This window comes from Ictalurus furcatus, chromosome 3 (genome assembly GCF_023375685.1).
Source record: "Ictalurus furcatus strain D&B chromosome 3, Billie_1.0, whole genome shotgun sequence".
NCBI lineage: Eukaryota > Metazoa > Chordata > Actinopteri > Siluriformes > Ictaluridae > Ictalurus > Ictalurus furcatus.
Genome location: NC_071257.1, coordinates 23,300,477 through 23,323,764, shown reverse-complemented (window position 1 = coordinate 23,323,764; position 23,288 = coordinate 23,300,477). Strand labels below are relative to the sequence as shown.

The following is a 23,288-nucleotide window of genomic DNA, read 5'->3' as shown; positions in this document are numbered from 1 at the left end:
TTTGCTTATAGTGGGTTGTGTTTGTTCACATGTATCTAGTACTTTAGATACCTCTACTTACAGCACACCTACATAATAATAACATAATACTTAAAAATGTGATCTACACTATTATGATACCATTGTTTATTGTAGTTGTCTGCACAGTACACATTAAGCATCTAACTAACTAACCAGCTAAGTACTAACACACACACTGTATATTAATATTATAAATTAAATTAAATAATGTCGAGATATAGTAGGTATTGTCAGTACTTTTTAAACATTGCTTCATGCCACTGTTATTCACTGTAGCAAGTAACAGATAAGAAGGCAGTATATTTCAGCTGAAATATTTACTTTCTCTCCTTTTCCATGTTTAATAATTAATTAAACAAAAGAAAAAGATTTGTTGATCTACTTTTCATATATTATTTTTAAAAAAACAGCAAAAAAAAAAATACTTTAACAATCACAAGGCATCATGATAAGATATTTTTTAACATCAACCACTGCTACTAGACAGAGTGCCATGCAGAACTGCATTCACACATACAGTATATATTCATGTGTATACAGTCTGAAACGTCAACTGACACATACAGTCTATTCTGTTCTACTGTATAACGTCTCTTTAAACATTTATCTTTCTGCAGGAAGAACATTCATAGCTGCTGATTCAACTCTTAATAAGCTCCTCCTTTTTCCTACAGGATTTAACTGGAACGTTCCAAAGCCAAAACCTTTTATCTACTTCTTAATGCTAGACCTTCCCACTTTTGTTGCATTTTTGTTTGTCTTCATGAAAAGTTTGTTTTCATTAAATGTGGCTGAAGCTCTTTTACAATGGCTCTCCAGCTCTATCCAGGAGAGGTGAAATGAAAAGGAAAAACAGGGTGATGAATGGAGGCCTGTCACATATGGAGCCCACTTCCAAAACCACAGCCATTACGATCTTGGTTTCCTTCCAGCGATGGCGGGTGTGTATGTATTTGTGTCTATGCACATGTTCATGTGTGTGTGTGTCTGTGTGGAGAAGGGTATTAAAATCTGGTGTCATATCAATATTGTTGTGTATGCTCTCCATGACAACAGAATAAACTGTCGGTTGATACACAGTGTTGGGCTTCCCCTTTATTTACGGTTTAGGCACCATTATATTGAGATAATATGGTTTTTGATTTCTGTCCTACTATGAGCTCCACTAGTAAGCCAATTTTACTGTCATCATGGTAGTTATTATATGTTCATTATCACATTCTCACATTTTAGATTACACAATATTTGACAACATATTTTTTTCTGAATGTTGTGCTACCTGCCATATCTTTCCTCAATTGTATGCAGGGGTGTGGCCACATAAAGGGCACAGGGTGGCAGCTGCCATCCTAAAATAAACCTGGCCACCTCCAACTGCAAAAAAACGACATCTTAACAAGTGAAAATATCTTGAATATAGTCAGGTTTATCTAGTATTTTCTATCATAAAATTACAAGACGCCATGTTTACGATTATTGAACCTATTTCTAGACAATTTTACTAAGTTCAAGATTGAAATAGTCTTGTTCTTTTGGCTGTTAATGATTCTTAGATTCCTGAATGGTTTCTACTCAGAATCATTTCTAAAAGGCAAACTTTCTGTTGTAGGGTTTTTCATATAACCTTTAAGGGATCCCCTGGGGTAAAACTGGTTCCTGTTCTGCAGAGTTTTAGGTAATTTAACCAACTCCCTTGTCATTTGAACTATAGTGCAACTAATACACTAGCCAATATACTAGCTAATAAACTCAATACATTAATGTTAGTTTGTGGACGTTCTTTTAGCACCGCGGAACAAATAAGATATTCTGTAAACACAAATGTGTATTACATTCTTTAAAAAGATTCTGTTTGTCCCTCCATCTTTTATCAAACCATACAACCCTTACAGAAAATGTTTCAATAAAACCCTAAACTATCCAATGAACCCTAGAGCATATAAACATTGTGTAGTGTCACCTTTTAGTGTGCTTTTGTCCCCTGTTTTACATGGACACACCACTTATTGTTTGAGGACAGTCACTATCCTCCCCACCCCTTTTCCTCTGTTTCAAATCCAGGGTAGGACTCTACCCCCAAACCAGACAGCACCTTCCCCAACCCCTCGTCAGATACCCCCATCCCCCGTAAGCCACCCCACCCCCACAGACCCCTCAATTTCTTTTTCCAGTCAAAATGCCATTGTCTTAAATCAAGATGATCAGCAAATTAATTGTTATATTCATGTCTGTGTCATTGCTCCGCTGATAGGCGAGTCCAGTAAGAGTCAGACAGCTGAAAGAGGGCAGGCAGTTATAGATGGAGGGAGGGAGGGATAGAGGGCTGTTCTGTAGGATTGGGTGGAAACAGAGTGGGCATGTAGATTCCTTGATCCAGGCGATGGTTCTGTGTGGGTTTTGCCCTACACCATGCTTGCCTGGCAGCCTGGAATATAGAATCTCTCAGATGCACACTGTGGCAGGTAATAAATAAATAAAGACTGAATTGGAATTGCATTACAGACCTGCTTTAACTCCTCACCTACTCTATGCCACCTCCCTGAGCTGCTGCCTGGAACACACAGCTGTTTATTGATAGGCTGTTATTAATTATGATGTTAAAATGAGAGAGCGCACTCAGGCACCCCCTGCTGATGTTTGGCTGCATGGCTAATGAGCCAAATTAGATAATGAGGGGGGCCGAGGCGTGCCTTGTACCCTCTACAGAATGATGAGCGGGAGTGAAGTGGAGCAGAGAAAGAGGGTAGCAGAGAGGGGAAGTGTGAAGCAGAGGGGAGACATGGTGGGAGGGAGAGTATAGCTGGCACCATGGCTCTCTGTGGCTTTTTCACCAAGACCCTGAAGAGGTCTGTAATTAAGAGCACTGTAATGAAGCAGCCTCTTTGTTGTACGTACATGTATGTGTGAAATGGCGAGCTCTAGGTAGTGTCATTTTGCAGTGCTCTCAATGACACAGATACTCAGTATCTGTTTTGGATTGGTTTTTCTCTCTCATTTTTTTTGCATAACAGTACCCTCAGCTTTAAATAAATCAATTGTTCATTCACGTACAGTGATATAATAAATCCTAGTCACAAGCAGGATTTTTTATTTCTAAATAATCCTTTTTTTCTAAATATAGTAGCTGACATTAGCAAGTCTGAATTATGTTATTTTGGGATTCCAACTGTTGCTCATGATTTAACGGTGACTCATGCTGCCCACACTATTCGTGCAGTGTTCAGTCCGCAGGCAGTTTTGTGGGGAGAGTGTATTAATGTAGCGTAAGTGATCAAACAGCATTATAGTGTGTAAGATAATGTGTAAGAGAGATAGAGAAGGAAATATAGTAGAGATAGAGAGGGCTATAGTTTCTAGTTGTGTAAGGGAACAAAGGGGATGTTGTGGATGCCGCCCAAAAGCCAGCATTTCTCATTCCTGCCCTGACTGCTCACTGAGCCATTTCCTGTTTTGACCTGAAATCTTTATTTAGAACCACCCCTCTGCTCACCACTCTCCTCCTCACTCATGACATGGAGAGATGGGCAGAAAAACTCAGCTTCACACCAGCTCATATCCCTTCTAAAACAAGTCTTTGGCAGGGACTTCTTGTTGACACTTGTAGTGTTGGCACTACAAGATATATTTCAAGATATATTTACATATTGTAGCAAAGTGACGCTACTCTATTATTGCAGAACTTAATTTCTATCATCAGGCAGTGTTTTCTCACCCAAGGTTGCTGAATGACTAACCAGTTAGCTGCTGAGCATGCTGCATTAAATCTGAACATACTAGAAAAAGTAAAAGCATATTCAGTAGCTTTCACCACCTCAACAGCAGATACAAGTGTGAAGCTGGATTCACACTGTGTGCACTATGTATAACTGTTCTGAATAAAGTAAATTAACATGCAACTGATTCAGAATGTGTATTATGTATGGTTGAGTGCAATTATATGTTGTATCAAACAGCTGAACTCATTTGTATGAACAGTATACTTTTCCCATTAAAATGGTTTGATTGCTCAATTTTTATCATGTCCCTGAAATTTAAAGAGAGGACAGGCAATGGGTTTGAGGCTAGTATGAAGGGGTAAAGAAGCAAATCATTGTCTCTGATTTGCAAGCTATGACTTGTTGCTGGCGATGGAGCTTTGCATGGTTCTGCAGATGGGAGTTGCAACACTCCTTGTGCCTGGACTCTTAATTTCAGATTTTGTGAGTTGGGCACCTTAAAGTTTTTTCCTCAAGCAGAGAAACAACACATGCTGCTTAAAAGCCTCGATTGGATTGTTTTTTGCCCCACTTTTAATTTAATTGGATAAAAGCATTTGACAAGAATAAATGTAAATGTACAACATTGTCTTACTGTCCACGACTCAGAGACTCAGCTCAGTTATATTTATGGCCTTGTAGAAGAAGCACATAGTCCACTTGCAATAAAGGATTGCCTTATTTAGTCTTCTCCCTGTATTACAATATAATAACCAATTATGTAAGATAATAACACCTTTCCCTTCAAATACATTTTCTTAATGAAATTAAAATTCGTAATTAACAGACCAAAACTTGAAGAGTACAACTCATGTATGTTTAAAGATTTACGCTATATAACCAAATGTTTATGGACACCTGACGTTGACACCCATTAGTGGGCCTTCCCCAAACTGTTGCCACAAAGTACAAAGCACACAACTGTATAGGACGTCTTCATATGCTGTAGCGTTACAATTTCCCTTCACTGGAACTAAGAGGCCCAAACATGTTCCAGCATGACAATGCCCCTGTGCACAAAGGTCTATACAAACAGGGTTTACCAAGGTTGGAGTGGAAGAACTCCAGTGGCCTGCACAGAACTCTGACTTCAACTCCATTGAAAACCCTTGGGATGACCTGGAATGCTGACTGCATCTCAGGCCTTCTCGCTCGACATCAGTGCCTAATGCTCTGGTGGCTGAATAAGCAAATCCCCACACCCACGTTCCAAAATCTAGTGGAAAGCCTTCCCAGAATAGTGGAGGTTATTATAATAGCAAAGGGGGACTAAATCTGGAATGGGATGTTACACACATATGGGTGTGATGGTAACGTGTCCACAAACATTTGGCCATATACTTTCATGGGAAAAAGAAAGTACACCCTACTTCACTTCTATGTTTTTATTTATCAAGGCCTAATGACCAATTCTGTGGTCTATAAACAAACAAATAACATCAGGTGACAACAAAAAATGCAGCAGATTTCAGTGTGTAGTCATTTTTTTCAAAAAGTAAACCAACTTTCTGAAACCAGATGGGAAAAAATAAGGACCCCCTATAATATAGTAACATTTAGAACCACCGTTAGGAACAATAATTTGAAGTAAATTTAAAGTAAACATCATTTTGGAGACAATTTGGTCCACTCTTCTTTAGTACATTGCTTCGGTTAATTGATGTTTGAGGGCATTCGTTTATGCATAGAAGATCCCAGAAGATTATGCAATGAAGATCCCATTACAGCATCTCAATGGGGATGGGGTCTGCACTTTGACTTGGCCATTCCAACATCTTGATTTTTTTCCTTCTTTAGCCATTCAGATGTTGAGTTGCTTAGATCACTGACTTGTTGCATAACACAATTTCGGCCCAGCTTAAGCAGCTGGAGATATGGCCTCACACTTGTCTCAAGAATATTCTGGTATAAAGTGGAGTTTATCGTTGTCTCAATTACTGCAAGTTTCCCAGATCCTGTGGCTGAAAACAAGCCCAAATCACCACCTTTCCACCACCATGTTTGACAGTTGGTATGAGGTGCTGTTTGGTTTTTGCCAAACATGGTGCCCTGCATGATGACCATACATCTCCACCTTGATCTCATCAGTACAACGGATATTGTTCCAGGACTTTTACGATTTGTCATGTTGCCATATTCTTTTTGGAGAGAATGGGCTTTTTCCTAGCCCCTTTCCATGAAAACCTTACTTGTTCAGTCTTTTTCTGATTGTGCTGTCATGAACATAAACATTTAATGTGCTTACCGAGGCCTGCAGGTCACATGATGTAGCTCTTGGGTTTTTCTTTATATCTCTGAGCATTAAACTGTCTGACCTTGTGGACTGAATTTGCTGGCATGCCCACTCCTGGGAAGATTAGCAACTGTCTTGAACACGCTCCATTTGCAAACAATCTTTCTCTCTCATTTAAATTGGGTAGAAAGTGACTGGACAGGAAGTTGCTACTCAGTGGGTGGGAAGAATGTTTCTTCAAAGCTCACTAGTACTACAGATTTAGTTGATTGTATCTGTCTACACTGTTCATTTCTGTCAATCTGTCAGTGTCTTATCTAGGGGCATCCACGGTCAGGCATACCCATTCATCCACTTACACACCCACCTACACACCAGCCACACATTCATTTACATTTATTATTTTTGGCAGACATACAATTGAGACAAGATACAACCCATTCCTGCTGCTGAGCAGTTGTAGGTTAAGAGTCTCTTTTGAGGGTCCAGCAGTGGCTCTCTGGCCAGCCTGTGATTCTTCCAAAGATTTGCATAACCACTGGAAAGGCCAACAATACTACCTCCAGGTCTTTAAAACATTTCCCTCTCTGTCACCCACAGGTGTACAGATGCTGATCTGTTTCTATTTCTATATATTTTAAATTCTTTGGTTATGGGCCATTATTCCATTTGTAATCAGTGGATGAACAATTGTTCCAGTTTCACATTGTTTTTAATCCACATTGCATTTTTAGGCAATGATAGAGGACCTAGTGAACTGATATCTAGTATAGGTATCCAACACTTTAAAAAGTAGGCTAAACAGGCTTCCAAGTGGTGCTCTGGGTGGGAGGCATAGCTTTACAGGCTCTCCCCTGCCGATCACAGCAACACTAGTCAATTGCAGGTGTCTGTGTGCTCACTTATGCAGAACAGGGCAGGTTGTGCTTTCCTCCAAATCTGTTACGCTTTCCTGTGACGCAGCACGAGCAGCGGTTCAAAAAGATGCAGAGGTTGGCTTCAGATGTCTTGGAGAAGGAACATTTTTGCCCTCCCCTCCCCAGTTGGTACAGTTGTCGTGTGATAGGGGAGAGTTAGCTAGTGGGTGGGAATTGGCAAGACCCAGTGTGGGGTGGGGGGTTTGGGGATTAAATGAAAAGTAGGCTAACAAAAACTCATGGTGGCATACTAACCTACTCTGTACTGTACAAGTAGAATCTGGTTGCCCAAGGCACATTGTAACTGTACCCTCAAAAACGTGGTTCCATAAAGTCCACCATAGATAATGGGTGGTCTATCTATGTTTTTAGAGAAAACAACCTTTTATTATGTGATTTTTGTTACAAATTAATGTAAAATCAATTGAAAACTCACAAAACATGACGGTGTACATGACCCCTCAATTTAAAAGTATTAAGTTAAAATTGGTAGTTTATTTAAGCTATATGTGTGTTCTTAGTCTACTACAATGACAGGTCATAGTTAGCCTGGTTACTGAGCTTTACTGCAAATTGAACTGAAAGAATCCTGGTGTCCCATCCAGGGTATATTCCTGGGATAGGCCCCGTATCCACTACAAACTTAATCAGAATAAAGCAGTTTTAGAAAATGAATGAATGAATAAATAATTCTGATCTCACTTTGAATGTCCCAACATAGATACATAAAAACAACTTGTACATTATGCATTTTTTTTTTGTACAAATTGAAGTAAAATCACTTGACATAAATCCACAAATTGGTACACATGACCCCTCAGTTTGAACCCTGGTTTGATCCAGTATTTTTACTGTGGCCATAAATACTTGTGTCTTGTTCTCTTCACTTTCAATTCTATAAGGACAGATTAAGCTTTGTTCCCAAATTTCAAGAGTGGAAGATGTAGGAATACTTATTTTTTCAATACATATTTTTTCATTTTGTGCCCTCAGTTCATCTGAATCATATAGGTTTTGTCACTATTACCACGTTCTTTGTTTGCTTGCTAATAACGTGTTCATTTCTGCCAATCCCTGTGGGGTTTTCAAAAAATGGGTGCTTTTCCGGGTGTTCATCTTCTTCTTAGTTGGCTGGTTCTTTTTGCTACATACCACATAAGGCAGTGTAGTTGGTCATATGGTAAACTAGACAATCAGGATCTGTAGCGTGCCCCATGCAGTGCTTATGCATGCCATGTGGTGGCAGTTTAGCTTGTCTTTATCAGTGAAGAGGGCTGGTAATACTGATGCATTTTTACTGCTGGTTGCTGGAGACGAAAATATAGACCGACCATAGTTACAGAGAGAGAGAGAGAGAGAGAGAGAGAGAGAGATATCTGTCATTCTGCAATTTCTTATGTATTGACAGAAATATATGTGACAAACAGTGAACTAGTATAATTTAATGAAGTATATAGCTGATCATGGCATAATATATAGGAAAGAAAAGTATTTGGGACCTGGTGTGGATTGATTAGGTATGTTGGAGGAAAGAGATAGAAATAAAATGAGAGAACACAGAATTGAACTGAACTGAATTGAACTGAAAGAAAGAAATGGAGAGAAAGTGTGTATGAGAGTGTGTTTTGGGAGAACTGGGTGGAAGCCCATTGCCCACGCAGGGCTGTGCTATATCGGATAGGGGTGGAGTGTTCAGAGGCGCCGTGCGTGCGTGCGTACGCGTGTGTGTGCGCGCACGTGTGTGTGTGTGTGTGTGTCCGACCAGCAGTGAGCGCAGCAGTCTCACTCTACGTCACACCTCTCCGACAGCTACTGTGCTGAGCGCTGTGCTGTGCTGTGCCTCTGCCGTCCGTACAACTGGCTGCCGATGTTTTTCCCTCGCTGTCTTTTACCACACGATCCGACCTTTCCGCCAATCCTTTCTTTTCCTCCGGCGTGTGTGATCCTGTGTGATATCTCCTCTCAGACCTGAGCTTCGTCGCTGTCCGTCGCTCCACTTGGAAGTAGCGCTGTCGACATTTACGCGATCTTTTTTTCCCCCATGCTTCATTTTAAAGCGCCACTCGACCTGGCCGTGGTGAGTAACGTTAGCTTCAGAGATCCGACACGAACCGCAAACTGAAATACTGTAACTCGTTGTGGCACACTGACTTACTGCTTTACACAACGATATATTCCACTGTGAACTTACACAGCCTGGGAGACGCTGAGAGAAAGACAGTAATAATGTATTCGGGTATTGTTGTCTGGTCCTTGTCGTGTCTCTTCTCTCTCCTTAAAGTTCAGCAGCTCGACTTTTTTCCTCACAGTACTCACCGTGTCCAGCACGGTGATGAGCTTTACACTATCTCTACACTCATTTCCTTATTTGCTACTGAGTTTGGTTAGTTTTTGTTAGTTCACGTATCGACATATCATACGTCTCTTGACTAGGAGTCTGCTATATGGAAATATATATATCTATATCACAATATCTGAAGATATTTTCACGATACATGATATATCATTATATTTAGCTTTGCTAACAGTGGCAGCAAAACAATAGCCCAAATATGCATATAAAAGAAACAGAAAACTGATAGTACTTTAAAAAATTTTTTTTTTTTACTTATGCTTTTGTTTAAAGTGTAATATTTTAATGGTTTACAAAAATATAACTCAACGTCCAGTCAGCTGCGGAGTGTGAGGTGACCAGTGGTATATAAAAGTACTGATAATACCTGCAATATTTATCAGAGAGGTATTGTTCTGTTACTTCTCACAGTGTCGTCCATTTGATTTTTATACATGCGATATTGAAATTATCCTAAAGGTCACACAATAATATATTTGGTACTATTCTAATAGTATAGCTAATGGAAAGTTAATCGTATTGTCTTTTTTTACCACATTGTAGCGCAGACTGTTACTATTAACCTTGCTCTTTTATTCACAGTTTCCGCTTCGGAGTCAACTTTTCGTTATAGACTTACCACTAAGTGCTTAAACGTAGTGTCATTTGTTTTCTGACCAATTCCTACCTTACGAGATATATCATTGTTGGGGTAGCATGTTAGGCTAATGCTGAGTGAATAGGCTATAGCTGTGGTATTTGACTGAGAGTGCCATTTGGCAGGTGACTGGAAAAGAAAATAGCCAATGACCTGCTTCAACTGTTAGCTAGAGCTTAAATTTAGAATGCATGCAAGAAAAGGCCTAGGGCTGAAACAGTGTTTGGAGAAGAGTTGAGCTTCTGGTCTCTTTTTCTTGTATTGTCTGTTTACTGCGAGATTGTTGAATTATTGTCTACTGTATAAGCAAAGGAGTGTTCTGTGGCACATTTTATGTATATGGTTTTGGCCTGTCGGGTTCACATAGAGCAGGATATCAGGATCTTTGAACAAAAATGAGCAAAATTTACAACTGCACTCTACACTGAGTTTCCTCATAAGACACAGGCAATGTCCAAAGGACAATTACATGCACACATGCTCTCTCTCTCTCTCTCTCTCTCTCTCTCTCTCTCTCTCTCTCTCACACACACACTAAATTCAGTAGGGATCAAGGTCCAGTTAGATCTGCTTGTGAATGCTCACTTTGGAACAGATTATATCCACTACCTTTATTCATGTCCATCTTTTTTTGGTCTTTTTTTTTTTAACGATGCCATACTGTACAGTAGTGCACAGTATTGTAGAATATAGAACTGTATCAAGATGTATGTGAATCTTCCCTTGCCTTTTGACCTCATGTAGCATACTGTAAGAATGTGCAGCTTGTGTATGTTTAGACAATGTTTATTGTGAATGTGTGTGCGCATGTGTGTATCACTGTAGTAAAAACAGAGCATGCTAATGTAGGGTGGGCCAGGCATGATTTGCCAAAGCTAATTGGCAAGCAGCAAGGTCATTTAAGTCAATGCAGAAGATGTGGCCAGCTTTCACATCTTGACTTGCTGGATTCAGTTGGTCCAGTGCAATATGCAGCATTCCTGAAATCAACATATCTATGTACCATTAGTCCATTGTATGGGTATAAGTGCTTCTTTTGTGCTGTTTGTAGGCCCTCAGAATCAAATCATTCTGCAGGCTGTCATTAAACACTTTGGCATTTCCTTGCAAAGAAAAAGAAAGGACCCACATGTCCAAGATAGGGTTCCAGTTACCCATAAACTTCTTAAAATACTTTAGTAATTTGTTAGATATTCTCATTAGCAATCAGAGAACTGTAACCTGTATTGAAATCTTTGCATTAACTAATTGCAGTAGAGTAAGAACCTTTGGAAATGAAGTCAATGTGCTTTCTGGACTTTCTTAGCCAGTAATCTTTATTGCTGTTAGTTTGGTTGTATTTTTCCTGAACCAGTGTGTAAGCTTGTGTCTTACACCCCCACACACACATCAAGCCTTTGGCCCCTCTCGTCAAACCGGTTTGAAAAGCGTTCTTCTCTCTGCCAGCATTTAACTCTCCAAGCTGAAGACTAGAGTTCAGGGAATTTAAACTCGGTTCACTTCTGAGTACTTTCAGTTTTGATGCATTGTCTTAGTGCAGTATTCAGCGTTGTTTGTGAACAAGAAAATATAACTCTGAAGACGTTTAAAATGCCTTGATTACACGATTTTTTTTAGCATTACTGCATTATGAAGCTCAGCGACAAAGCTCAGCACACACCCGTCATGTGCACAAGTGTAGTCTTATATAGAGCGATGTATGGTACATTAATTTTTTTCTCTACTCTGCATGGTGGGGGCTGTTCAGTGAGTTCTCTAGTTGCTGATGACGTAAAGCTGCGCTGCAGTCTGCATGCTGCTGTCTCACTGCACATGTGCCTGCCTGGTCCTTTATGGCCACCATGTCCTCTCCATTCCTCCGACAACCCCAGTTCCAAAAAAGTTGGGATGCTGTGTAAAATATAAAGAAATGTAAATAAATACAGAATGCAATGATTTGCAAATCTCATAAACCCATATGTTATTCACAATAGAACATATAAAACATATCAAAAGTTTAAAGTGAGTAAATGTACCATTTTAAGAAAAAAATTATTTCATATTCATAGTCTTCACAATTTTACATTGAGGAAAATTATTCTGAAATGGTTCCACAAATTGTAGACGCAGTTTTTCGAGATTGGTGAACCTCTACCCATCTTTACATCTGAAAATCACTGCCTCTCTAAGATTCTCTTTTTATACCCAATCATGTTACTGACCTGTTGTCAATTAACCACCAGCTGTTTCTTTTTAGTAACACTTACTTTTCCAGACTTTTGTTGCCCCCGTCCCAACTTTTTTGAGACATGTTGGGGCCATCAAATTCAAAATTACCTTATTTTTTTCCTTAAAATGGTACATATACTCAGTTTAAACATTTGATATGCTTTCTATGTTCTGTTGTGAATAACACCTGGGTTTATGAGATTTGCAAATCACTGCATTGTTTTTATTTACATTTATTTACATTTTACACAGCATCCCAACTTTTTTGGAATTGGGGTTGTATATCCTGAACAATAATGCTGCATCACTGTGGAACGAATAAGATATATTGAACAAAACACATCGTTGTGAGAAAGCTTTTAATGACCAGTCAGTTAGACAACTCTACCTCACCTTTCCCCGATTTACTTGGCCTTAAAGTTCATATGGTTATTATATGTACAAAGTTAATTTTGTCTTGTCAGTGCTGTTTTAAAAAAAAATCATAATAATGTTCTCCTTTTTCCCTAATCTCTAACACAAAATCTATAGCATATATGCGATTATGTTGTACTCTCCCGAAGGTAGATGTAGATGTAGTATTCACCTGAGATCATGCTGAAAAGCAAGCACTTGGTGTTTACTGTGAGCTTCTTTGAATGCAATGAACACTATTCCTCTTTCTAAAAAGTAGCCCTATCTTTAAAAAGACAAATGCTGAAACATTTTAAAGGTAATATAGTAATGCATTTGATGCGGAAAAAAGAAACATTTCACACAAACATTTCTTGACTGCCCCTTGAATTGACCATAGACTTCCATTTATTAGTGTTTTCAAATACAGGGAAACACATCTAAATTATTATCCGTAATTATACATATACTACATATGCCATAGATCGAGATTAGGTTGAAATATGCCACATAATTGCTTTTTACGAAGGATCCTGCAGCACTCAGGCGTTTTATCCACAATGTTGTTAAAGACGATGACTGATATAGGTTATAAGGTTGAAATGCTTGCAAACAGATAACGTTAACTGTCTGTCTAGCCTCTGATTTTGTTTATTTGTTCTGTTATTGGCATAATGAGATAATCGGCAATTGTAGAAGCACAATTTTCTTTATTTATACATCTGGATTATAGGTATGGGGTACCCTAGTGTATTTCATGCATGATATCAAACTGCTATGAAATGTATGCTTGACCATAAACATGTCATTTGGTCTTCCTCTTTCTATATTGCTGTGTTCTCTCTCTCTCTCTCTCTCTCTCTCTCTCTCTCTCTTCTTCTTCTTCTTCTTCTTCTCCTGCTCGTGCTCAGTATTGAGTCTTCGTCAGGAGAGCCTACACAAATGACACCCCGTCTTTGTGCCGTCAAGTGCCGTGACAAAGCATGCCGAGTAAGTACCGAGGCCAGGCAGAGAGGAGGATGAACATGTATTATGCGCCTGTAATGATACTGTAAGATGACACCAGAGAGTGTGCGCCTTCTCCCTCGTTCTTTATCGCTGTCATTCTCCCTCCAGCTCGCGCTCAATTGACAGTAATGTGTGTGTTATTACATGCAGACCAAGAAAGTGATGTTCAACTGTCCAGGCTGTTTGTGTGTTTTGTAGTCTGACCCGCCATCCTTGTGGTTCCGTAACAGAGCTTTGCAGCAGAACTGCGAGCTATGCATGTACATATGCATGCATGTAAGAGTGTGTGTGTGTGTGTGTGTGTGCGCGTGTGTGAATCCATCCCCTTAGGACCTGAAATAGCAAAGCACCGAGGTGAGGGGGGAGGGGAAGTCAGAAGCACAAGCATGGAAACGTGCAGATCCTGTTACAGGATCATAATATCGCTGATGATTCAGCGCGCACGCTCACTCACTCATTCACTTGCTCGTGCACCCCTTTCCTTTGCACACTCACGCTCTCTCATTCATTCATTCTGCAGCTCATTCATCCACTCAAGCATGCACTCACTCACTCATTCACTCACTCACTCACTTGTTCACTTCATACAGAGAATTCTCCTCTGCTTCTTCACTAACACATTTATATTTAGTCATTTGCGCTATTGTGGAAGAAGTGCATAAACAGTGCAAAGAACTGCACAAAGATAAATGCATAAAGCAGTCCCTCCAGGATTTTGTGATCGAACTCAAACAAACGCCGCAATATTTGGAGGAACTTGACATTTTTCAAAATTACTGCAGATTTTTTTGCAGATTTGGGCCAAGACGCATCACAGGACATCATCACAATGCACATTCAGCCAAAGCCCTCTTCGATTCACGTGCATCGAACATGAGTACAGCTAAAAGGTCTCGTTCACCAACAAACATCACTGTGAAAGACCGTGCAAAACAATTTCGTACCATTGCAGTTTTGCCATTCAAGTAGATTTCTGCAAGAAAAGCACAAAAAACTGCAAATTGCATCACAATTTTTGAAAGAATCTGCAGCAAAATCAAGCATTTTTGGCTGCAACAATCACAAAAAAACCTCTGTGAAAACCTGTACGGAATGATAAAGTGTTATCCTAGATATTGCTGGAAAAGTTAGGCCTTTAGACCTTTGCAGATGGAATGGAAGTAGAAACTCAGGGCACTGAAGCAGTGAGATCTTTATGAGCATGCTCTAATCTTTAAAAGACCTTTTTAACACATTTTATCCATGTAGTCTTGTCCTTCACATGAAATGCCTCTTGTGTGGTGCTTAGTATACATTTTGCAGCAAGCCTAGCAGCACTGCAGTGTTTCTAGCCTCTGCTCTAACAGCCCTGTGTTCTCCTGTCCAAAGGCCCCAGCCTTGCTTTTACACTAATTCTGGACTTATCCGGTGCTCTGTTTCACACGCGTAGCTACTGCCAGGAGTGGTATCCAGGAAGCGAGCAGCAGCTGAGCCATGCTTTTAAAGCTGCGCTGTAAAACCAAGTCATCTTCGACTATTTTACGACACGAATAAAGAAGAAATAACAAACGCTCTTTTAATGTAGCGTCGTTTCTGTTCAAGATTTGAGGTCGAGGGCGTATGGAAACGGTCATTTCCGAGCGCTGGTGCAGCAGTGATGGAGAGGCAGTTTGCTGTGTGTTTCTCAGTGTCTCTGTGAGCGAGGGAACAGAGTGTGCCGAGTGAGGTGGGAACACGGTGCACTCCGCTCTCTCTTTCTCTCTTTCTCTCTCTTTCTATACACTCTCTCCTCCTGGTGTCACTCTCTCACTCCTTAGTTTCAGGTCAGAGGCAATAGGTAGCGGCTGTGTTTTATTTTTATTATTATTTTTTTTTACCCTGAGCCAGAACAAACTATCCCTTCTTAAATCCCAAACTTAACCACTACACTACAACCTACTACAACTTGTTGTGGCATTTCTCCTCTACTCTCTCAGTGACCTTTCACCCTAGAGATGGATAGAAGAGGATGGAGGAGGAGAAAATGGAGAAGAGGAATGTGCAGGGTGGAGTAGTAATGGCGTTTTAGTGCTACACATACTGTATCTGTCTCCACTCCTCAGAGTGAGTCACAGGGACCTGTTCAGCTGCCTTGACATTTTTTTTTCTCACCAGTTCTCTGAAAGGGACTTTGATTTGTGTTTTCTTCCCTACTCGGAACTTGTGTCATGATTTTATTTATTCTTGGTTTCTCCTGGCATTAATGTATCCAGCCATCATGAATTCCAAAACAATGTCTGTTTCTCTGTTCCCAACAAAACACAGAACGTAAAGGAAGAGGGCAGTAAATCAGAAGAAAACCACTAACTTGAATCATGTTCCTTCCCTGTTTCCACTGAAATGCCAGCAGCTGCCCAGGCTGCTGAGATGGCTAGAAGGCTACTTTTTTTTTAAAGTCTCAGTCAATTTTTACTCTTGCACCTATTTGAAGTATTTTGACTTTTTTAATGGAAATATCACCCACCCTGAATGGTAATTTGACTTGATTGGCTTGATATTTCATCCTTCAGCTGTTGTCCTGCATCTAAACATTTCTTTTTAATCAACAGAAGCAAAAAAACTGGAGGAAAGTGTTACTCATTGACCTACGCGCACCTTGTTTTTCATTTCTTACTCTTAAAAGTACAGTTTATCTATTCATTTCTGAGTAGCTTGTGCTGTGTCTGTGAGCATTGGAATTCACCCAGCGACAGGAGACAGAACTTGTTTTGCTCTCCAACACACATTTTTCTGTTTCACTTGCTTTGCTTCAGAAGCCGTACACCAACAGAAAATGTTTCTTTTTTTCTTCCTCTTCTTTAAGTTCCCTCATCCCCACCTCCTTCTCTCTCTCCCTTCTCTTCCTCCCACCCTTCTCTCTCCCTCTTTGTCATCTCTCTGGGCGGATTCCCAGCTGACCATGTTTGTCATGGTAACAGGCAGCGAGGCAACAGGCCCAGCCACTTGCACTTCCTGACTGAGTGGAAATGCCTGACAGAGGTGCGCCTGCGCGCTGTTTGCTTGCTTGTGTCTGTGTGTGTGTGTCTGTGTGAGCGTGAGCACACAGACAGGGCCAGGGTGCACGAAGCTGTCAGCCTGGATTAGGTTCAAGCACACTGCAATGCTGCCTACTGCTACTGGGCTTCACTTTATGGTAATGAGGAGAGGCCTCGGGAACAGGCTTCTTTCTCTTTCGCTTTTTTCCCCCCTCTCGCTTTCTGGCTCTGTTTTTTCCTCTCTGTTTCTCTCTTTCCTCCACTGGTTTAAGTTCTACTTCTTGCTGTCCTTCACACTCTCTCCTTATCTTTTTTAAAGCTTTTGCTTAGATAACGGTGCTCATGCTTGTTTTCCTGCCCTTGCCCTTTATTAGATGTGATTACACTGACAAGAAGAAGAATTATATAATTTTAAATATGAAGACTACCTCACTGTGTTTCTCTAGCATTTATAGGTTAATTATATTATGGGATTGAATGTACCAGATTAGCACTCTCTCTTGTCTGTGAGGAATAGGTTCAGACCAGCATGTAAAAATGCACAGTGAGAATTGGGCTTGTCACTGGAGTAGTGTGAGTGAGACTGCATCCTCGAGGTATAACATGCATGCCATTAGTCCAATATGGAGCCAGTATGGCCAAAAATATATATGTTACATAAACACTTATGACACAAGCACATGGGCCTTTCTTTGTATATAAAATGTTTGTACTATATGTTTTTACTATTAAAAAACAATCATGAACGTTCTCCTCTTCTTTGCAAACACAATCAGGCTTGCAAGTCACTTGATAAATGCAAGTCACGCAGTATGCAACGCAGGTATTTTCAAAACGTGGAAGGTCTCTGTATTCTCAATAGCCTACAAGAATTTACAGCCTAAAACTATCCGCATTTTGAAAATACCAGCATTAGCCCGATTGTGTTTGCAGAGAAGAAGAGAAGTTTCATGAACCCGGTAAGTCTAATTATATTTCGTGAAACTTTAAGCATGAAGCAGGCAGTGCTCAATATGTTATGCAGTGAATGCTTGTGACAGAATGTTGATAGAAGGTGCTGCATATAAGTTGCATGTGAAAATCTTTTTTTTTTCTGTGAGACTGGGCTACTTTAGAAATGAGGGCCATGTTTTGCAAATTTCCAAAAGTCCATGCTTTTTATTCAGCTATTGATCTAAAACTGAAAGAAAACATTAATCCGTATGGGAAAATACACAGACGTCTATCACAGAACACCACTGCATGGCAAAACATCTTCTTTGAGGTCATTTTATTTAACGTTTATCTCTCCAATGTCGCTGGCAGCGCCATAATTGCCAATATCCTGACACTGGTTATTCTCAGCCTTTCATCCTTTAGTCATTGAGTCATCAGCATGCAAGTTAGTGATCTAACTAGCAGCTAAACGGATTCCACAGGCAATTTGTTCTGACTGTTTCGTTATTTAGAAATTCTGACTGAATAAACGGAACAAAACCTTTGTAAGCCTTTGTACTGTAAATACAGTGAAACTGAAAGGGAATGTGGTATGTAGTAGTTTGAGCAATAACTGAAAAGCACAGATGTTTGATTGCTCGTAAAATATACAAAACTGTCATTAAGTATGTTTCACGGTGCAAGTTAGTAATTAAAGTTTTAACCAGATATTATAATATTAACCCTTGTCCAACAGCCCCCCCCCCCCCCCCGTTCTCCCTCCTTTCCCATTCTCACACTGTTGCACCGCTCTCTGTCTGTCTGACATTGGTGCTGCTCTCTCCACAGCACTGTACTGTTACAACATGGCGGCCCCTGAGATGGGCTGTAAATCTGGTGTATATTCTGCTGGTACAGTAGCTGAGAGCTCTGTTTCCTAACACAAGGAATGAGAGCGGCTTCGTCGCTACCCCTTTCTTTCGCCCAGCATGCTGTTCTGCCTTTTCCGCTTCCCACTCTCTGTGCATACTGGAGTAACACACAACACTGCGTTTTTCATATTACACACTCACACAACGAGCTCTTACTGAAACTCTGACACACACTTGCCTCCCTCTCTTAGCAGCAATCTCAGGAAGCAGTAGTCAGAACAGGATTCCTGTAATTGCCCCTATTTCAGTGCACCGCTCCTCTCTTTTTAAGGTGTGAATAGTTCTGTATGGTGATTAATAATTTGAGTGAATCATAGCAGTTTGAAGAGTTTGGTTTTGCATAAAGTCCTTTCCCCAATGTTGTGTTACCTTATCTGTTTGGCACAGTTGTAACGTGAGTCGCTGTGTGCTCTTTCTTCTCTGCGGCCACCGTACAGATATTGTAGGCTCTCACCCCAGTGGAGGCTCAGAATGCTAATATGATGACAGCTTGCGGGCCAATGTCATGGCAACAAAGCTACAATCTGGTAACAGAAATGGTCTTTTATTTTTAACCCAAGTCTACCTGTTGATGCTCAAGCCAACTGCTGTTTGGGTTGGGTGTCTGTTTCATTGGTCGTGCATTTTGTCTAACATACCATGTAGCTGTTCATGATGTTTATTGCCTTTATTTATGGTTACTTTAGTTTATGTGCCTAACAAGTTTTAACATACCCATCTCATTGACTAAACACCATGTGTTTCCTTTCCAAAGGAGCGTTTTTGTACTTTACTGTTGTATTTTGCCTTTATAAGTTGGCTTTTTGTGGATTTATCTTGTTCGGTTTGATAAATCATGCCATTGTTTTCATTTAGCATCCTTATTCTGGATGAGAAAACATCTAACACATTTTACACATTGTGTTAGATTTTCCTTCGCTCGATCATTAATGAAATATGTATGTGAACATGGTCTATGCACTTAATTGTCCATATTTTGGTCATCGGCAAACAAGAACTAAGCGATTAAGAAAAAGCTTTTGACTATGGATCTAATCTTCTCTCTCCCTCTCTCATTTTCTTTCTCTGGTCCAGATATATGTTGGGTAAAGGAGCAAAGCGGAAGCTAGATGAGGATGATGAGGGAGTGGAAGGCAAAGCGCTGGCGATGGCTGACGGCCTCTCCAAGGTCTCATACACACTGCAGAGGCAGACCATCTTTAACATCTCACTGATGAAGTTGTACAGTCAGCGTGCGCTGACTGAGCCGAGCCTGGAGAAGCGCGTGCTCATCAACAACATGTTGCGTCGCATTCAGGATGAGCTGAAGCAGGAGGGCAGCTTGCGGCCGCTCTTCTTTCCTCCCTCGCCTCCTCCAGACCACCCAATGGACGAGGGATTCCGGGAAGCGCAGCCTGCTTTTGGTGTACTCTCTGTGGTGGCTCCACCTCCTGTGCTATCCCAGCAGCCCCCAGTCCCACCTCCGTCCCTGGCTCTAGCCAGCCCCACGCCGCTGGATGCTTGCCTCACCCCGGCGTCTTTGCTGGAAGAGGACAGCGCTGTGTTTTGCACTTCTCCCTCTTCACTCCATCATTCTCCATCCAGACTCCGCCCTCCAATGGCCACTGACAGCTTCTCCTCGGCCCTGGATGAAATCGAGGAGCTATGTCCATCATCCACAGCGGCAGGGTCTATCACTACCTCCTCACTCACTGTGCCCCTTCACATGCCCCTCCAGCCCTCCAACCAGCCCACCACAGCCTCAGACTCCAAAAACTGCACCAAATCCTGCAGCTCAAAGCCGGAGGGGCCGAGCCCACTATCTGTGGAGCGGTTAACAACAGGTACAGCAGGTACAGCAGCTACTGAGCCCAGAGGGATGGACACTCTCCCTCCAAGTGGCTTGGACATGAGCACTTTGCCATCCTCCTCCTCTTCCTCAGGCTTCCTCACCGATCTGGCCCTGGACGATATTCTTTTCGCTGACATTGACACCTCCATGTACGATTTTGACCCATGCACCTCGGCAGCAGGGGCCTCCCCATCCAAACTATCGCCTGTGGTGACGGCTGATGACCTCATCAAGACTTTAAGCCCCAACCAGCCTTTCAAAATGGACCTCACTGAGCTGGACCACATCATGGAGGTGCTGGTAGGATCGTGACCACATTTGGCTGGGAATGCAAAAATAAATCTTTTTTTTTAGATACAAATTTTTACAAACTCTTAAATACTTATCTCTGTGGGTGTTTTGTACAGTTTTTATTTTTAAGGCAAGGCAATTGTTATAATGAGTCGTGATGTCACCCAGTACTACTTTTCAACACTGTGCATGCACTGTGCTTGCCTTTCCAAATATGAACATGAAGGAACACACTTGGCTTCTGTCAGATTCGAGTGCCTTCATCAAGAATGACCACTTGGTAAATTCCTGTCTTTTTTTTTTTTAACTATTGTCTGTACTTAATTTCTCAAATAAGCAGAGAAGGAGTAGCAGCTTTCTTTCTCCTCCTCAGCGTACAGGTGCAAGAATGTGCTTAACCAAGTCTATTTTCGTATAACTCTCATTTTCATAAAGCACAACGAATTTAAAAGAGGAACTTGGTTTATGTGCTTCTTTAGTGTTATTGTTCATATGATAATATTATAAAGAAATATTTAAGTGAATTCGCTTTAAATTGAATCTTGTGAAATAACTTGTACTCTTTAGTAGGAAATGGACATACTTTACCCCAACTGATGTAATTATACATGAACTTTGGTATGAGATTTACCTTTAAACACGTTTCAGATTATCTGCAATGGTGATTTGGGTCCGGCAATAAGTGCATACTGTGCATTTCTTTTAATGTGACAAGGAGTTCTCTTCCTCATCAGAAAAAAAAAACAAGTCAAGGTTGAGTCCTATTATGCGATGCAAATGCCCATAACCGCCACCTTTTTTATTTTCAAGTTTCCAATTTTTTAAATTTTTTTTTTACATTTATATTATTTTAAAAATGCAATTTCCTGTAAAAATATGACACTAACTTATAGTAAGGGCCTGTATGTGCCTGATAATGCAATTTCATTCATTTAATAATTTATGTCATAAGCAGCCTCAAATTAACATTGATTTAAAAAATAATCAAAAACAAAACATTTTCTATTTCTAACATTGGTATTGCTTGTTTTATGAGCATTTCCTTCACCTTCTCCTTTGCCAGCGGTACATTATTCATGTTGCATGCAGGATTGCATCATAACGGTAAAAAAAAAAAAAAACCAACAAAGAAGTGGGGAAAGCGGTAAGATTTTAGACAAGTGGGTTTTATTTGACCTTATGCATACCATTGATTAAGTTTTGCCTATGGTCACCATGTCCTATCATGGTTCCTTGTTGTCTCTCTTGATGGTTTTGGACCAGTAGAAATGGTCAGAACGATTGGGGACATAAACATTGGAGATTCTGAATTTAAAACATGCATAAGTGATGCTTGTCTACTGTTATGGTTCAGATTACCAGAGGGGAATTTTCTCATTTATATTTCTGAACTTTTGCATTACCAGCCTTGATTACATGGTTAAAAAGCCTGTGTGCAACAATAGGTAACATATGCCTTTAGCTCTAAAACCCACTGCGAACCACTGCAATCAAACTGGATGTAGGGGATTTAGACTTTGTATTTTCAGTTCATTTCTGACTAATCACATCATACATGTGCAAAGGGACCATTTCTCATATCAGCTGCTTAGTATTATAGACCTGTTTACTGGAGAGTGCTGTTAATCAGTGATGACTTTGCAACAAATATCATTTCCCGTCGCAGATTTCAAGAGGGTCTTGGCTTCTTAGCGTAGGTTCACACAGGCATTATCAGACAGTGAACTGTAATACTGGTTCTTTACTAGTGTGACCATTTTAGATATGGGATTTGAAATGTCTATTTACAGAGAAGCCTTCAGTGGGAGTAACGGATCACATCCTATAGTGCTCAAGAGATTATATAAGAATTTGAAAAGATGATGATCAGGAATAGTGTAAAGCCAAGAGGGCAATACTAATACTATTCATTCATAATTATAATAACTGATTATTTTAAGTTGTTTGGATTTGGAGTGATTTTTGTTTTAAATTATTTATTTTTCATTATGTAAATATATTTATTTTGTTGTGAATCTACCATCTGGATTGTAATGTGTACAGAATGTATGGTAGGAATGTACCCTGCTTATAGGAATGTATTATACAATGAATTGGGTTGGAAGCCATGTTTTTTTCTGTTTTGAAAATGTATTATTTTTATTTCTGTTTTGTTTGCTATATTATAATTCTGGGGTGGTGTTTGTGGCAGTGTTTAGGTCTGCACTCCCTACCCCTGTTTAAATATGAGTATTTAATGTCTGTGTACTTCATAGTGTGCAAGGGGGAAAAATTGTGAAGCAATACTTTATTCTCTTCAAAAACTTTGAGGTTCAGACTCCAAAGCTTATTTTTAGGAAAGTCTATCTATAACCCTAAATGCCAAAACATATGAAGAGCAGAGTTGACTGCTTTGTGATGCCGGTTACTGTTAGTATGACATGGTGTCTCCCTGTCTTCAGCCTATACCCCAGGCCACCTATTTGCAGAAAAATGGGGGGGGGGGGGGGATATGGATGTGTGTGTTTCGGGTGTGGTGGGGGGGTCCACTTTTCTGCTCAGTAAGAGAGGCTGTATTTTTCACAGACCTTGGGAGCTGTGCCTTTTCTATGCAATTACCAACATATTCATTTTGAGGAAAACCCACCCACCAACTGATCACTGTATTTAAAACAAGGTGTGGACTGTAGAATATACATAAAATATGGACAGGTGTCTATGAATTTGAAACAGTCTTACTTTTGTAGTTTTATATCATACAATAAACTATTCGAATTAAAATTTATTTGACCTGTCATTTTTTGATTTAATCACATTTACAA

General features: G+C 40.2%; 1 protein-coding gene across 2 annotated transcripts in view; it reads left to right on the top strand.

Moving 5' to 3' along the window:
- Nucleotides 1-21,619, top strand: part of sertad2b (SERTA domain containing 2b) — a 45,770-nt gene extending 24,151 nt beyond the window's left edge. Inside the window, exons 1-2 of one of the 2 annotated variants that reach the window (XM_053621582.1) lie at nt 6,799-9,003; nt 19,440-21,619. In XM_053621582.1, coding sequence (XP_053477557.1) covers nt 19,444-20,508 — 1,065 coding nt within the window. In that variant the 5' untranslated portion in view covers nt 6,799-9,003; nt 19,440-19,443 and the 3' untranslated portion in view covers nt 20,509-21,619. Of the gene's footprint in view, nt 1-6,798; nt 9,004-19,439 lie in introns of those variants that run through there. The other variant, XM_053621583.1, reaches the window with a different exon arrangement.
- The last annotated feature ends 1,669 nt before the right edge of the window (nt 21,620-23,288 follow it).